Source organism: Barbus barbus (assembly GCF_936440315.1).
Source record: "Barbus barbus genome assembly, chromosome: 41".
Taxonomy (NCBI): Eukaryota; Metazoa; Chordata; class Actinopteri; order Cypriniformes; family Cyprinidae; genus Barbus; species Barbus barbus.
In genome coordinates, this window is record NC_136719.1 from 2,109,832 (window position 1) to 2,128,544 (window position 18,713).

The 18,713-nt window shown below is 39.8% G+C and overlaps 1 protein-coding gene across 1 annotated transcript in view; it reads left to right on the top strand.

Annotated features, from left to right (window-relative positions):
• Nucleotides 1-9,132: 9,132 nt before the first annotated feature.
• The window catches only part of LOC306860481 (opsin-5-like), a gene marked incomplete at both ends in the record, with an annotated part of 38,600 nt that continues 29,019 nt past the window's right edge, over nucleotides 9,133-18,713 (top strand). The window contains one exon of the mRNA XM_079402217.1: nucleotides 9,133-9,220. Coding sequence (XP_079258343.1) covers nucleotides 9,133-9,220 — 88 coding nt within the window. The remainder of the gene's footprint in view (nucleotides 9,221-18,713) is intronic.

Below are 18,713 nucleotides of genomic sequence, written 5' to 3' on the forward strand. Positions count from 1 at the left end.
GTGACAAGTGATAGCATTTTCATGATAAATGCAATGTGAATACGTTCTTTTCAGATTGTGATTTGAGTGATCCAATTTGGATTCTCTACTTATTTCCTAAACTGATACATGGTTAAATAGGTGTCTGCTTACACTGAGGGAAAATTGTGTTTCTGTCTACCTCTAAATGTGGTTTTAATGGACTTTAGCTGTAAAGAGCTGATTGAAAATCCTAGATCATAGTGGTAGAGTGATGTACAGCATGCCATCGCAGTGGTCCTCTTCTTTCAGCACACCCTTGCATTCAGATGGGTTTTTTTTTTTTGGAGGGGGGTTTGTGCCATTACCTGATTTGCATAATCCTTTAAAATGAATAGGATGCCAACACAACACAGACAGTGTGTGGAAATCAACAGCGTTATCAGTGGCTGTGAATCATTCTCAGTGAATTCTCCCTTGTGTTTTGGAGAAGGGGTTCGATCAGGTTTTGACTGTACATAATCCATCAGTATGGGGAATCTTTTTTAATTGTTTTCTCTAAGCAGCTGGTGAAAGGCTTCAGAGAGAGAAAGGAAGAGATTGTTAATATAAATATAGCAGCTTGAGAGGGCAGGGGATCTTCATTTCTGTACGTTTCTTTGGATGATGTAATACTGAAGCTATAAGAGAGGACAGTCTCTCCATATGCACCCTCAGGGATGGAAGATAATCGCTTATGTCCTGTTTACATAATCAGCCTTATTGTTGTAACTCAAGTCCCTTGTTTCATTGGCTTTAATTAAATCTCCTGAATTTCCATACTTTATTTATTATTTACAGCAGCTTTTATCTATCTCCATCTAACCTCATCTACCCTTACATATTTCTCTCATACTCCTTCTTGCATCATTTTCTCTCACTTGGTGAAAGAAACTCTTTTGACTGTATAACTCATGTAGTTCATAGATATGAGACAGCATTGATACATAAACAATTAATGGTTAACAATTAAAATCAATTAAGCCTCCTGAGTTACAAAAGATCAATATTTATACAATCCATGTTTTGTCACAAGACCAATTTTCACTATTAGCTACCTATTGTGCCTTCATAAACTCCCAATTTGCTGTTTATTTATAAAGTCGTTGTACGGTAGTTGTTGTAGTAGTTATGTTCAGATACAGTATGAGTTGGATTAAGGGAACTAGAAAATAGTCATGGCAAGTTGTAACGTCTGTACATGTCAACTACATGTCAACTATTTCTCATTAATTTGCAACTACAAATCTACTAACTCTCAGAGTAGACTGTTAGGGTAGGTTTAGGGTTAGTAGAATAAGTTGACATATACTTGCAAAGTTTCTCATAGTATCTTGTGGACCCATAAAAATAAATTGTTAGAAGATATGAAGTAGACAGTCTACTAATACTCTAATGACTGCTAGTTAACATGTAGTTGCAAAGTTACTTACTGTTAGTAGAATGTCTAAAGTGGACTATCGGAATAAAGTGTTACCATATTAACTTGAATGAGAAAACCATCTCATGTGCATTTATTAATATTTGATGTTGTTAGTTAATAAAAATATCAATATTAATTGTTAGTTCATGTTGACTTAGGTGCATTAACTAATTTGAACAAATACAACTTTTGATTTTGGTAAAGGTTTAAATTATAATTGACATTATGATTAAATGTTAACAAATGGAACCTTATTGTGTTACTGAAAATAAATTGTCTTTGTATAGTCTTAGCGTATGTTTATATGTTGGCAGTAAGGTGGCACACCACAGCTCCAAAAGTAGAAAAATATTTCTTCATGTTCTCACCACAGGTGATGTTTCGAGCCTACCAGCTCTTCATCAGACGTGATAAAGAGACTCAAAACGTCACCTGTGGTGAGAACATGAAGAAATATTTTTCTACTTTTAGAGCTGTGGTGTGCCAGCTTTGCTCTTCCTGTCTGACACTGTGGTTGCGCACCCGCACTGAGCTTTTGGCCTGCTGGATGTGCATACTTGGATTGTAATCCATATATTGGCAGTAACACATATAGTTAGGCAGTATAGGCAGTAACAGTGTTGCATACTTGTGCTTGAGAATGAGCGTATTTCTGTCTTTTGAAGTTAATGTCTATTTTTTCTGAGTCGTTCCAATGCAAGTAGACAAAGAGAAAAGAAACTTGTGGAGAATTTTTAAAAGGGATTTTGAAAATATGAAAACAAGTCTTTGAAAGCTCTTTAGCATTAACTGTGTGCTGTGCTGTTCTGCAAGCTGAGAAAAAATGTGCTTACACACTAATGTAATTTTTTGTAATTCACAACCTAATCAAAAGGGAAAAATGTCAAAACACATGGATGCATTTTGCTAATTTACATTCACCCATTTAGCAGATTCTTTTATCCAAAGGCATTTGCAACAAAAATAATGGTATGTTTAAATGTAGCTAAAATAATTGTTTGCAACCTCTTACCTTAAAAAAAATTGGGTCAGCGAATGTGAAGACTGGAAAGGAACAGAGTTTGAACAGATCAAACTGCCAGTTTTCGGTTTATAGGTCCTACAGGCAACATTAAATCTGAATTAACTGTATTGCCTTTATTAGTCCACATATCATTCCAAAGGAAAAGAGATTGTGTACATAATCTATTATCCAAAATAAATAGCTTGCTCTACTTCTGAAACAATTAATCAGTTCCAAAAAAAAAACTTTAATCTCATCCTACATTTGCATCATGTTACATTAGCTGCATTGAACATTCTCCAAGAATACATTCTTTATCCATATCTCTTAAAAAATGTAATAAATTGATCTTAAGAAATTACCATGAACTATGAAACTGTTATTATGGCAGATGAAGAAATGTAGAGAAATTAAGAAATGAAGAGAGCTCAATGCAAATAAGAAAACAGCTTTAACAATTTAACAACACATGCACTACAAATACTCACAACCAAACAAAGAAACGCACTGCAAATAAAATTCTGTATTTGGTTGTTTCATGAGTTCACACTTACATATAATAAACTGAGTAAAGGTTATGCGTATTTGGTGTGCTGTCCAGGGAGAGGGCTCCGAGCTCGGTAATAACTCCCAAGCCCGGGGTACTCCCCCTGTCCGGGGAGAGGGGTCCGAGCTTGGCATTTAACCCAGACCCAGAGCGCTCCCCCCAAAGATGCAATAAGCGCAGGACAGCAGCCAGAGAGGTGTGTTGATGACCCCCCAAAATTTGCAGAGCTTAAGTTTGGTGGGGTGCTGGACATCACTTGGAGTAACGGCACTGCTGTGACCTTTGAGAAGAGAGTTTGGCTCCTGCAGGAGCAAACACCGCTATGGTGGTGGGAATGAGAGAGTAGTTCTCCTGCGGGAACAGTCACTGCTGCAGCAGTGGGGAAATACAGATAGGGCTCCTGCGGGAGCTGCTGGGATGGTTGATGTGGAGATGAGCTTCTATGGGTGGATTTGGTGATGTTAAAAGGGGTGGCTACGGTGGGTCTGAAGGTCAGCTGATGAGGTTTCGGTGAGCTTCTTTGAATTGAACGTTATCTGACCAAATGTAGGTCTTGAAGGCCTCTGACTGGCCGAGTGCTGGGAGAGGAGGGAAAGGAGAAGGAGTAATGATCTGCTGGAATGCCGCATGGCAGTAGAACGGACTTGAGGTGTTTTTTGGAACCAGAACCGTGTAGCGTGGCTTTTAGAGTCATCAACAAAGTAGGTCAGGTGGGAGTTTAGCCTGCGGGCTTCTGTAAGGCAGATAGGCTAGGAGGGTTTGGTGTGGTTGGATTGGTGATAGGAGATTGAAGTAGTAAGGGATTGGGAGTGGTTCCACCTCCGGTGCCAAACAGTCTGATCTTCCAGAAAATCAGTGTCCTGAAGCTGCTGGCTACGGGGGGTAGTTCCAAGGCGAGAGCGTTCGGAGGGATGGGTAGGGGCGTGGCGGAAGATAGTGAGAAGGAAGGGCGAGCAAGGGGAGGAGGAAAGGTAGCCGCTGGGACGGCTCTGGGACTGGGAGAAGGAGAGGGAAAGAGAGGGGGAATGGCAGACATCGGGGGCCTGCACCATTAGCGGAGGCATGCTCACGCTAGAGTTGGACGGTGGGGCTGTGGGCCGTGGGTAGGGGAAGGGGTTGGGAGTGAGGTGAGGCAAGGTCCTGTGGATGAGTCTGTGCTGCTGGCGGAGGCGTGCTCACGCTAACGTCTGCTATGGAAGCTAAAAGTCACTGAAAAAGGAAAAGGGGTTATTAGTAGCAGCAGGAGAAGACTGAGATGTGTGGGCCTGTGCTTCAAGCAGAGGCGTCCTCACGCTAGAGTTGGACAGTGGGTCTACGGGCCATGGGTAGGGGGTTGGGAGTTGGTTATAGAAAAGGCTGTGGATGGGTCTGCACCACTAACGGAGGCAGCCTTATGCTAGCATCTGGAGGTCACTGGAAGGAAAATGGATTAGAAGTAACAGGGGAAAAGACATGTGAGGGCCTGTATTGCAAGCGGAGGCAGCTTTGCACTTGCTTCAGCTGCTGTAGCTGCAGGCCATGGGGGTTTGTGACATTCAGGGAAAAAAAGATGTAGAGCCTGTGCAACCTGCACTGCTAGCAGAGGTGGCCTCGCACTAGTGTCCGCTACTAGTGGAGGCTGCTGAAAAGGAAAGGGGTTAGGGCAAGTAGAAGGAAAATCTGAGATGTGAGGGCCTGCGTTGCAAGTGGAGGCAGCCACATGCTTCCTTCTGCTGCTGTAGGTTGCAGAAAAAAGGGGGAGTGGTTTATGACTGGCGGGACATGCTGAAATGTGAAATGTGTGTTGCCAATTTAGCAATTAAAAAAAAAAAAAATCTCAGACTACCCTAGCGACTTGTTTTTCAAAGCAACTATGTTAGCAACTATAGTTTACAAAGAATTAAGACAGTATTAAGACAATATTTTTTGTGGTTATAAAAACAGACCTAACCCAACAACAGCCTTTAAAAAGTACTTAAAATGCATTATATAAAACAATGAGGCAATGATTGGTTAATTAATAATTATATGGCTTCATTGAATAACACTGTTAAAATACATAATGTAATACAAAATAAACAATTTATGTACATTACATGTTAAAAGATTAATGTACATAAACCATAAACCTTGAAAGAGAACCAAATGCCTGGTGATTGCTGCTGTTAGGATGATCAAATCCTTGTTATTTTGACATTTAAGCCAATTCACATATCCACTAAATCTTTCATTTTTGGCTACCTTTTTACGATAAAAATGTTACAGCCACTATAATTTATTCAACAAAAACATGTGGACATCACAACCCTTACAAAAATTAACCATGGTTTTATCGTAGTAAAACTGCTTAATTTTCTTTTGCATGATGTTTGAATGCTTGAGACTATAAAATCAATCAGACAACTGTATTAATAAAATTATAGCATAGGTAACTGTCTAGAGCTACAACTGTCATTTGTAAATAATACAGCTTAATTACAATTTATTTAATTAATTAATTTACTATTATATTTTACTTAAGTTCTATTTTTATCCCTGTAGGTGTTTTTTTTTTTTTTTTACATCCATAATATTTGGGGGAGGGGGCACAACCATACAATTCTGTTTAGGGAACCCATTTGGCCAGCAGCGGCCCTGTTAAGAAACAGCCAATGACTCAATCTCACTGAGATCACTATCACCAATTTCAGTTTCCAGGGGTTTTTTTTTTTTTATTAACTTTTTATATGCAGATTGATTGTGTCTCTTGTGTAGGGAAATACATCTTCCTTTATCAAGATAAATGTATGTCTATTCTCCTCTATTAATACTTGACAGACATTCAAGAGGCTGGAAGACAGGGACCATAAATAAGCGGGCCATATCTCTTAGAACAAAATTGCACAGGGAGTCTCCGCCACCAGTCAAAAAAAGATTTGCATACTGTAAAACTCACAATCATCTAAAAGTAAGCATGTGCAGCAAATTAGCTTAAAACGGAAATGCATATAAATAATTCCAGTTAAATATAATTATTTATTTCAGCTGCCAGAAGTAACTGTAGCAGAATTAATATTACAATTGACTAATCTGTTAGTTCAGCGAACATTCAGTGTAATTTCATATAAACTATAAGAAATTATGGTAACACTTTATTTTAGGGTCTCTTAACTAGTTGCTTATTTGCATGCATATTACTAGAATATTAGCCATTTATTAGTACTACTTAAGCACATATTAATGCCTTATTCTACATCCCTAATCCTACCCAAAACCTAAACTTAACAACTACCTTACTAACTATTAATAAGCAGCAAATTCGGAATTTATTGAAGGAAAAGTCATAGTTAATAGTGAATAAGTGTTCCCTATTCTAAAGTGTTAGCAACATTATATTTTCGTGACCACAAAATAACTTTCTTACAGTACTAATGCAGTAGAGCATGATATGTAGCAAGTCATATCGTGTAATGTAATTCGTGCACAAACGTTTTATTAACTAAACACTAACACATAACTTCCGTTAAACTCCAAAGATGTTATTCTGACTCAGTATAATAAGAATACAAAGCATGCTATGAGGAGGTGATGTGTAGTGGACCAAACAAGGGTTATTGTATTTTGATATCAAATGTGCAATATACTAATATTTATGTTTAGACAAACATTCAGTGAATTACTGTGGATAAGTTGCAAGGAGTCTGATACCAGCACTAAGAAGATATAGAGAGACCTATAATCAGAGCTGCCATTAAATGATAATAGTGTAATAATATGAGTCATGAGAATCATGATAAATCAGAGATTATAACCACAGACTGCTTCAGGCGTGCCATACATTTTATTGGAAAAGCCTTATTAACAGATGATTCATATTTAACCAGAGACTAAAGCATAGATAAGGCAGATTTTCGGTTCTCAACTGGACAGAATAAGAGACAGATGCTTTATAGTGTCACACCACTATAAAGAAATTATTATTTAGTTTTTATTCATGAATGCATGACTGTACAATCCATCACCCCATATTTCAAACCAACTTTTGATATATTAGATGGACTGTTCACCCAAAAATGATAAAAGCTATAATTTACTCCTCATATTCCTTTCTTTCTTCTGTGTAACATAAAATAATCCATCCTAAATGACATGCTTCTAATAAACATGAAGCATAGTATCATCAGAATCATTATTTGCCCATTTTGTGACATTGTTGAGATCTTTTGAAACTCTTCTGGAGAGACGTGAGATTAATATTGAGTCTCTGTTTGCCCTTTAATCTAATTATTAGTATTATTATTATTATTATTATTATTACTGTTATTACTATTGTATGTTAATTAATTAATTTTAGTGCTGTCAAACGATTAATCGCGATGAATCGCATCCAAATTAAAAGTTTTTGTTTACAGAATATATGTGTGTGTGCTGTGTATATTTATTATGTACATACACACACATGTATACATTTAAGAAAAATGTTACGTTTAAATGTTAGACGTTTATATATTATATAATTTATATGAATTTAAATATATACATGTAAATATTTTCAAAATATATGCTGTATGTGCTTGTATTTAAATATACATAATAAATGTGCACAGTGCACACATGATGTAAACAAAAACTTTTATTGTGGATGCGATTAATCGCAATTAATCGTTTGACAGCACTAGTTTAGAGAAACAGTTGTGATAAGCTCTGTAGATCTCATTTGTGATTTGTTTTTGTGGATCTATGGATTTTTATTTTCCTATTTGCCCACTTGTCAGATAATTAATATAATACTGAGATCTGATAAAACCGATAAATATTTTAATGAATACTCTGCTGAACATCTCTGAAATCACATTTTCAGAATATAATATGAAAACGAGTTGAGAGGTATGTAGCTGTATTACCATAATCAATTTATTTTAAACAAACCTTTTGCTGGAGACCAACTACCATTGGTCCATCAACACAATATGTTGATCTTTACACATTAAAAGTCTAGTGGTCAGAAGACTTGTTTCTACGACCCTAACTCTACCCAATACCTAAACTTAACAACTACCTTACTAACTATTAATAAGCAGCAAATTACATCATAGTTGACCTAAAGGTCATAGTTAAATGTTTGTTGGTTGCGAGCATTGAGCCTCAAAATAAAGTGTGACCAAATGTTGTTATAGAAACTCACCCAGGAGCAAGATTACACAGATAAGTGTCAAATTGAAAACAGAGAGACATTTAATTGAGGATAAGAATTACCTGTTTAATCTTGAATGATTAATTCTATCTTGAACATGAGATGTTAAGCATCTGCTGGCTGATGTTCAGTTCATCTCATTCGCATGCGTATCTGCTGTTGAGCATCCTAACTGACTCGGATGTTGGCAAGATGTTCTGCTGTCCACCGTGCGAAAGCTTTCAACACTCAAGAGCATCAATCACAAAACCCATACTTTCACATCTGGCTGACAGCAAAACTGGCGAATCCATAAATCAAAGTAAGAACTCTTGTCTTGCACCCAGCATTTCCTGAACGGACTGCGGGGGATCCGATCTGTTGGTTGTGGGATAAATATAAATGTTTCGTTCTCGATATCAAAAAGCGATATTTTGTTTGATAAAAAATATTGCTGTAGGCTGAGAGAGAGGATGTGGAGAGCTGGATCATTTCTTGTGTGTGATATATTCCTCTGGGGCAGGTGCCTGCAGGCTAAAGATGAAAGTGGAGGAAGGCAAAATGTGTTAGTAATGAGAAAGCAATAGAAGTGCTGCCATATTACCACGCATGTGTTGCCTCTGAATATTCTCTGTGCTCTATTTAAACTACTCCAGATTAATGTTATAGGATTGTAGTATGATTCACTATATTCATAAAATTAATGTATTCATCCCATTTAGAGTCTCTACACACACCGTCATGCTCTAGTGCTGTGAGTGTGTGTGCTGTATGCATCAATGCGCGCATGCTACATCTCTTTGCCATGTGGACTGTGTGCACTTCAGAGCAAAATTGATTAATTGTAAGACATAATGAGACATCTCTCGTTTTTGGAGAACTTATCTTTTGAACTGGAGCAGGTGCTAATGGAAATGCATTGATCAATTATGGGAAAATGACTTTTCAGATTTAAAAAGGAAGGTGAGCAAAATAAAACAAATGCAGATGTTGCATACTGGTCTTACATTTGCTCCTTTTCTTCTGTACAGATGGAAAACTCATCCGGAACTGACATGTTTCAGTCCAAAATATCGAAAGAGAACGACTTGCTCTTGGGAACCATCTACACCATCTTTGGTAAGTGCCTGTCAAAGTGGCCTAAAAATATTGGCTAAACATGTTATTTTTTATTATTCTGTAAGCATCTTATTATAAAGCAAATAAGCTTAATTAAGGATAGTAACTGAGAATCATGCTTATCATACTTTCTCTTTCTCTCCCCCTCTCAAATTATATTTATGGTTTGCTTCAAACCTTTAAAGGGATCATGAATGTTTTTTCTATATATATACTGTTCTCTGAGGTCCACTTATAATGTTATCAAGATTTTTTGCTTTAAAAACATCATAATTTAGAAGTAATAGGCCATTTTCTGTCCTGTTTTTGACAAAGCAATAGTGATCACGTAATGAAAACAGTTACTCACACTTGTGTTGCGACATTACTGTTGGATATTACTGTCTAATATAGTCACACAGCATCGTCTTTTAGTTTCAATCTTTCTGAAAATCTTGCATCGATTTGTGCCTTGTTTGTTAATGAATCCGCAGTAACATTAAGTGAACAAGGTCCAAGTTTTTACTGACGCTGTCTGGATCTTCATTAAAAATAATGTTCATTCATTCTTTTCTAATGTTGGGATCAGAAGGAAGGCAATGCAAATATTGTTTTTCCACAGCTTGGCTCACAGCATCTTGTTGTCTTCAGAGCATCTTCAATTTATTTTTGTGTAGACCTGCGTTCGCCTGGTGGGCGGGGCTAAACGGGCAGTGATGTAGAATCGGAGGGTGGGGCTAAACAGGCAGTGATGTAGAATCGGAGGGCGGGGCTAAAAGGTAGTGACGTATAATCAATGGATAGCAATGTCAAAGCAGGCGTTGATTAGGCTATAGGCTTTTTTGAGATGCGCCTCGCCTGAAATGTAGGTGAGAGTAGGTGGCTGCAGTGAGGGGAGGAGCGAAATAAGCGCGGTCAAGATGGACAGTTCTGACCTCTCGAAGAGGAAGATAACTACGAGATCAAAAGGCAGATATTGTGTTATTCTCACTCATAATATGTGCTGCTGATAAACATGATATAATTTCAGTACTGTTGCCTTTGTATGAATACAAATATGATGAACAAGATACTCAAAGTGCTTGCTATTTAATTCCATACGAAAGATATATTTATCATCCATTTTTCTTTTAACACAAACATGTAGGCTATTTTAGATTTTTATAGAAATATGACAACATATCACATATCTCGCACAGAGATTGCATTTAACAGTGTTTGGGCATATTCATGCATAATTTAAATACATAATCACATGAAATTAGATTAAAAAAAAGAAAGCGATACTATTACATCAGAGTAGAAGATTTCACAAGCTGTTGTTTTGGCAGACTGCCTTCAATCTAAGCTGTTTTTAGGCTAATGAGAAAGTTTTGAGCTCTGAAACTTACAGGATGTTTTTATAGTTTTATAAATAGTCATTTTAGTACAATGATCTTTTATGAAATGAAAGACAATGCAGAAAAGCGGAGCGGATGTGGCGGAAGACGAAATTCTAAATTCACTATAGCATTTATAAAGACAGCCTTCATGCTTTCAATGTGAAACTAGCCACAGCTAGACAGACCTTCTTCTCAAACCTTATAAACAGTAACACTCGCACTCTTTTTGCTACTGTTGAGAGATTAACAAACCCCCCCAAGTGAGATTCCCAGTGAAATGTTTTCCGACAGCAAATGCAATGAGTTTGCTTCCTTTTCTGAGAAGATCAATAACATTAGAAAGGCAATTGGCACATCTAGTTATGCAGAGGTCACACAGATTCGACCGCAATTTCAAAAAGTAGTAACTATGTCCGTTTTTTAAGCAATTGATAGCAAAATTTTAGAAGAACGCCTCACTTCTTTCTGGGACTTTTCCAAACTCCCTGAAAACTGCAGTTGTTAAGCCCCTTCTGAAAAAGTGCAATCTTGATAACACCATATTGAGCAACTATAGACCATTCTCAAATCTTCCTTTCATAGGTAAGATTATTGAAAATGTAGTTTTTAAATCAGCTGAAGAACTACTTAAACTCAAATGGATACCTGGACAATTTTCAATCTGGTTTCTGAGCGCATCACAACAAAGAGACAGTATTCATTAAGATGATAAATGATATTCACTTTAATTCTGATTCTGGCAAAATATCAGTGCTGGTACTACTACATCTTAGTGCTGCGTTTGACACTGTTGATCATAACATACTTCTAGAGAGACTGGGATGGTACTCAAATGGTTCAGGTCATACTTAGAAGGGAGAGGTTATTATGTGAGTATAGGAGAGCATAAGTCTAAGTGGACGTCCATGACATGTGGAGTCCCACAAGGCGCAATTCTTGCACCGCTCTTGTTTAACCTGTATATGCTCCCACTAAGTCAGATAATGAGGAAAAACCAAATTGCCTATCACAGCTATGCTGATGATACCCAGATTTACCTAGCCTTATCTCCAAATGACTATAGCCCCATTAACTCCCTCTGCCAATGCATTGATGAAATTAACAGTTGGATGTGCCAGAACTTTCTTCAGTTAAACAAGGAGAAAACTGAAGTCATTGCATTTGGAAATAAAGATGAAGTTCTCAAGGTGAATGCATACCTTGATTCCAGGGGTCAAACAACTAAAAATCAAGTCAAGAATCTTGGGGTGATTCTGGAGACAGACCTTTTAGTAGTCATGTCAAAGCAGTAACTAAATCAGCATACTATCATCTCAAAAACATTGTAAGAATTAGATGTTTTGTTTCCAGTCGAGACTTGGAGAAACTTGTTCATGCCTTTATCACCAGCACTGGTTGCAACACATCAGAGAAGTTTGGATCCATTTGCAGCAGGCATGATCAGGGCAGGTGGCAAACAATCACAGTCGAGTAGAAACAATCCGGGTTGGGGCAGGCAGCAAAACAATCAGAGTAACGAGAGAACTGTCCAAGAGCAAACCAAGAAAACAAACACGGGTAGCACACTCAGAAATGCTAGCCAGGGCAAATCAAGACTTCGCAAAGAGTCTGTGTGAGTGTGTGGCTTATATATGTGTGTGTGTGTAAATGAGGTGCAGGTGTGGAGGTGGGATCAGTCCCAGGTATGAGGGAAGATGGGAAATGGAGTCCGAATGGCAACTGACTAGTATTCAGGTGACGGTTCCCTCTGGTGGTGCGGAGGAGGCGGTACGTGAGCCTCCTCTGTAAACAGAGCCCTCCCCCTGCGAGCAGCTCCTGACGCGAGGAAGCAAGTGACGCCGGGGTCTCCCCCACGGTCGGGGGGCCGGTTTCTCCGGATGCATCCTGTGAATATCTTCAGTGAGTGTGGGGTCTAGGATATCTCCTGCATTGACCCAGGAACGCTCCTCCAGACCGAACCCCTCCCAGTCGACCAGATACTTGAGGGTCCCGCCCCGGCGTCCTGAGTCTAGCAGCTCATGCACTCTATAGGCCTCCTCGCCGTCAACCAGAAAAGGCAGGGGGGTCTGCGGTTGGGTTCCCTCTTCTGACTCGGACCACCAGCGGATTTCAGGAGTGATACATGGAAAGTGGGAGAAATACGATAATTAGAGGGCATTATTCCAAACGAAATGATACTGGAGAAATTTTGAAGGGACCAACATACCTGGGACTGAGCTTTCTATATGGGAGTCGAAGACGTAGATCTTTTGTTCATACCCTGGAGCGTACTCGGGACCAGGACGTCGATGTCTGTTGGCTTGGTGTACTTGTCTTCTAACGGCATGTTGGAGATGGATATGAGATCGATCACAGATTTACTCGCTGTGTTGCAGCCAGTCGGTAATGGATGGTAGGTCGGTGGGTTCGCCTGACCAGGGGAACAATGGAGGTTAGAAGTTGGGATGGGCGATATGGAAAAAATATATTACGAATTTTTTTTTTTTAAATATCACGATTCACGATTTTATCACAATTCTTTGTCATGTTGGTTTTACAAGTTGTCTGAACATTACAGCCAAACTATAAAGAGAAGCCTTTCAAGGTAAAAAAAAAAAAAAAAAAAGACATGGCAGATATTTAGGCCAAAGTGGGTGAAGATAAAAATCTTGTCATTATTTTAACTTTCTTATTAAAAAAATAAGAACAAAGATACACATTACAAATACACATAATATACAAATAAAACAAACAGTGCTTTATTCTCAGGTACAATAGGTGTATTTAGCAGAGCATTCAATGAAATTGAATGAACAAATTTAAAAATAAAACATTACATAGACTGATTCCTAAAACAACTGTATTAAAGTTTTTCAGTCAAGAATAGTGAGTGATTTTTCTCTTTGCGTTTTGTTGTTTTGTTAACGTTAAATGAATAGTTCCCCAAAAAATTTATATTCTGTCATCTTTCTGTCAATTCTGTCATAATGTTTCATTTTTATACCATCATTTACTCTAAAGTTGTTTTAAACCTGAATGAGTTTCTTTCTTCTGCTGAACATAAATGCTATTTTGAGGAAGGTGGAAACCTAACAGTTGCTGGTCCACAGTGACTTCCATATGATTTTTCTTTCCTACTGTCAAAGTCAATGTGGACCAGCAACTGTTTGTTTACCCTCATTCTTCAAAAATCTTATTTTGGGTTCTGCACAAGAAATTAATAGAGGTTTGGGACAACATGCGAGTGAGTAAATAATGACAGAAATTAAATTTTAGGGTGAACTATCCCTTTAATGACAGTCGACAGCATGTTTAGTGTCCTGTCCTTTTAAGACCTGCACGCATCTAATATACAGGCCCGCATCCATTTCTACGGATTATTTACTATTTAGTTTACTATAAAATTAACTATTTTAGTCTATTTTATACTAGTCTGTATGTAAACCTTGTGTGTTTTGACAGTATTAGCGCAAAAGATAACTTAGTTGAGTAATCAGGCGCTGTTAGACAGGCTTTTTAGGGGAAGTCGTGGCCTAATGGTTAGAGAGTCGGACTCGTAATCCGAAGGTTGCGGGTTCGAGTCTCCGGCCGGCAGGAATTGTAGGTGGGGGGAGTGAATGTCCAGCGCTCTCTCCACCCTCAATACCACGACTGAGGTGCCCTTGAGCAAGGCACCGAACCCCCAACTGCTCACCCGGCGCTGCAGCATAAAATGGCTGCCCACTGCTCCGGGTGTGTGTTCACGGTGTGTGTGTGTTCACTGCTGTGTGTGTGCACGTTGGATGGGTTAAATGCAGAGCACGAATTCCGAGTATGTGTCACCATACTTGGCTGAATGTCACTTCACTTCACTTTTAGTGTGCGTGCTTCAGGTGTATGCGCTCAGAAAAAGCGCACGTCAGACCAGCGTGCGAATTAAACATTTAACCAGCAAGGCTTGTGTGCAAATAATGTACTTTTGCGATCGCGAATAAGTGCAGTGTCCTGTCAGAGTAACTCTACTGCTGTATGTCGTTTTGTACAGTATATAGAGACGGAGGCACCAGAACTGTGTTTGACATAATGTGTGTTGTATCACGATACTACAATATTTCTTCAAAAGCAGACCGTGGAGACATTTGTATCGTCCACGATCAAAAATTGTCATATCGGACACCTCTAGTTGGAAGCCCAGAATGCATTTGAAAGGGGTCATTTCTGTGGCGGGTTTTGTCAGTGAATTTTGTGCATATTCTGCCCAGAATAAGTACCTGCTTGAATCAGATTGGTGTTGGTGACGGTATGATCTGAGAGACCTTATCACCTCCTGATTCAGGTATTCTGTCTGACCGTTAGACTGGGGATGGTAACCGGAAGTAAGGCTGATGTTAACATTGAGATGTTTAAAGAAGGCGGATCATACCCTCGATGTGCATTGGGGGCCACGGTCAGACACGATGTCGTCGGGTAAGACATAAAAATGGAATACATGATTACAGAGCAGTTCAGCGGTTTCAAGGGAAATGGGGAGTTTGGGCAGAGGGATGAGTCGGCAGGCTTTGGAGAAACGGTCAACTATGGTGAGTATGGTGGTGTTACCATGAGAATTGGGCAGATCAGTGATGAAATCAATGGCAATATGGGACCACGGTCGGCGTGGTGTGGGAAGTGGGTTTAGCAAACTAGCCGGGAGCTGTCTAGGGGATTTAGTGGTGTTGCATGTGATGCAATTCTGGACAAGTTTGGTTGTGTCAGTCAGTAATGTGGGCCACCAGAAACACTTTCTGAGCAGATTTGCCATGGTAGTGATTCCGGAATGACCCGGACTGAGTGTTGTGTGTACTTGGGTAAGTAATCGTGGTCGGAGGGGTTCAGGGACATACGTGAGGTTAGCTGGACATTCCGGAGGTGGCGAATCTTGGAGATTTAGATGTTCAGTCTCGGTCATGATGTCCCATTGTACTGGTGCCACAAGAATCTTTTCGGGGATTATGTTGTCGTTGCTAATGGCTTGGACTACTTTCAGTTTGGCGAGAGAGAGCATCGGCTCTGGTATTCTTCGTGCCTGGCCGGTATGTAACAGTGAATCGAAACCTTGTGAAGAATAATGCTCACCGGTCTTGTCGAGGGTTTAGACGTTTAGCTGAACGCAGATACTCCAGATTTTTGTGATCCGTGAGAACAATGAAGGGGTGAGCATCTCCCTCCAGCCAATGTCGCCACTCTTCAAGTGCTAATTTCATTGCCAGGAGTTCACAGTTGCCTACGTCGTAGTTCTGTTCTGTGGCTGTGAGTTTGCGGGAGAAAAAGGCACACGGGGTACATCTTAGCTGGAGAACCGTGACGTTGGGACAGTATTGTGCCTACCCCTGTGTTAGAGGCGTTGACCTCAACAATGAATTCACGCTCTGGATCAGGATGTCGGAGTATGGGTGCAAAAGTGAAGCGAGTCTTAAGTTCATCGAATGCTTGGCGTGACTCTGGGGACCAAATCAATTGAGAGGAGTGACGTTTAGTCATGGCTGTTAATGGTGCAGTGATCTTGCTGAAATCTCTGATGATTCGCCTGTAGAAGTTTGCAAAACCTAGTAAACGTTGTAATTCTTTGACTGTCTGGGGCTGTGGCCATTCTCGAACTGCCTTGACCTTCTTCTCGTCCATTGCTACCCCCTCCTGGCTGATAATGTACCCGAGGAATGAGATGCTGGTTTGATGTAATTCACACTTTTCAGTTTGGAGTAGAGTTAGTATTGTATGAGACGTTTCAGCACTGACCTGACGTGGCGAATGTGTTCCTCCGGAGTGTTGGAATATATCAGAATGGCATCAATATATACAATTACCCATCTGTCGAGCATGTCACTGAAGATGTCATTCATGAAAGACTGAACGACCGATGGACTGCTGGCAAGGCCAAATGGCATAACCAGGTATTTATAGTGCCCACTAGTGGTGGAAAATGCGGTCTTCCATTAATCACCCTCTCAAATTGTTGGCGTTACGTAGCTCGAGCTTGGTGTAATATTTGGCCTGTCAAAGCTGTTCTAACGCGGCTGGAACTAGTGACAATGGATAGCGGAAATTAATGATTTCATTAGTGATTTCATTGAGGCCGCGGTAGTCGATGCACGGTCAAAGTCCTCCATCCTTTTTCTTCACGAAGAACAACCCAGCTGAGGCTGGAGAAGTTGATGGCCTGATGAAACCCTTAGCTAATTCTTCTTCAATGTAGTGTTTCATGGCTTCAGACTCTGGTTGAGACAATGGAAAGATTCTAACTTTGGGGGGAGTGGAGCTAGGCATCAAATCTATGGCACAATCGACTGAACAGTGATTTGGGAGCTGGGATGCGTTCTTTTTGCTGAATGCTTCGAAGAGATCAGTGTATTCGAGGGGCAGATTTGTGTTATCTGCGTTCTGAGCGGTCGGAGAAGATGGGTCAGTGGGAGCTCTAGGAATTTTTGAAAGACAGCACTCTTGACACGTAGCGCCCCATTGAAGGATTTGTCCCTCTCTCCAAGATATTTGTGGGTTGTGTGTGCGCAGCCATGGTAACCCGAGAATTATAGAGTGATTGGGTGAGTGGATAACATAGAATTGAATGAATTCAGAGTGCAGGGTTCCGATCTGTAACTTGACTTCCTCCCTGATGCGTAACACTCTCCCTTCTCAGAGAGGACGGCCTTCTAGCGCCTCCACTGCCATGGGAGAGTTACAGGGAGTTAATTTCAGTTTATGTTGCAGTGCAAATTCATGTGACAAAATTACCAGCCGCTCCAGAATCTATCAGTGCCGTAGTGGTAATTATTTTGCCCTGAATTAATAGCTTGGCTGGAAGCTTAATTCTCGATGTAGGGGTTGTAACATGAACACTCACCGATCGAGAACAGTGTTAATTTTGGCAGGCATTTTTGATTTAGTCTTAGTCTTTATCTTGAGGCGAAAATGCTTAATAGTCTTAGTCACATTTTAGTCATTCGAGTCTTTCATAGTTTTAGTCTAGTTTTAGTCGACGAAAAGTCATTGCATTTTTGTCAACTTTTAGCCATTACTTTTAGTCAAACTGCAGTTACCAACATTTATTTTGGTAGCTATTTCAAATGTAGTATTCAAACAAAAATAGTCATTAATTCTTCTTTCTTTAGACCAAATCAATTAAGCTTAGTTATGAGAAATTTGAATCAAGGATTGAATTTGGAAAAACTGGAATACATTTAAATTTTTTGGTAGAAATATAAATTAAACTAATTTTTCAGATACAGTAGGTTTACTTAACAAGTATACATTTATTTAACATCTTTTGTTGGTTAACATTTATGACAGATAATTAGGAATGCTGTCCAAAGACGGAAGGTATGTATGTAATAGCCTACTGACATACATTCAGTTTTCACCCCCCTGTTTAAGCTCACTTAAACCATAACGGACTGCATTTCCGTGAGATACTCTACATGAGAGACATTTGGACTGCTGTTTGTGTATTTGAGCACTGAGAACTGATCGCGCGCTGTATGAGAACTGAACAAAGTGGAGCGTGCGCGAGAGAAAGCACTTCTATCAGCGCGTTTCCGCCTATCGCACCTTCACTGACTTTAAGTTAATCGACAATGAATTGTGACTCCCGGGAAAAACGGGACGTCTGGTCACCCACTCCCTAACCCTTCGGGTGCTGAGGCCATTGTTTCAGATCTCTAGTTCGCGTTTTGGTAGCCTATCCGTCCACTGCGGCTGCCATGCAAACGCACCTTATCCAATGACAGAGACGCACATTTTGAAAGACAGTTAACTTAGCCTATAGGATGTATTTTGAATGTCCGGTAGTCCTCAAATAACATTTTAGTCCCGTCTCGTCTTGTTAATGAAGACGCGCATAAATTTCGTCATAGTTTTTATCATCAGATATTAGTTTTAGCTCGTCAACGTCTCGTCTTAGTCACAGAAATAAGGTTTGTTGACGATTATTTTTTGTCACTGATCGAGAACTGGATGATGGACGAACCGGGCAGGAGATTTTCATGTCTCCAGCTTGACCGCAATAGAGGCACAGTTGATTCTGCATGCTGCGTTCTCGTACTTCGGGTGAGATGTGAGTGAATCCCAGCTGCATGGGTTCGGCTGCGGTGGCGGTTTCAGGCATGTAACGAGGCGCGGTTTGAGCAGAGCGTCGGGAGTGG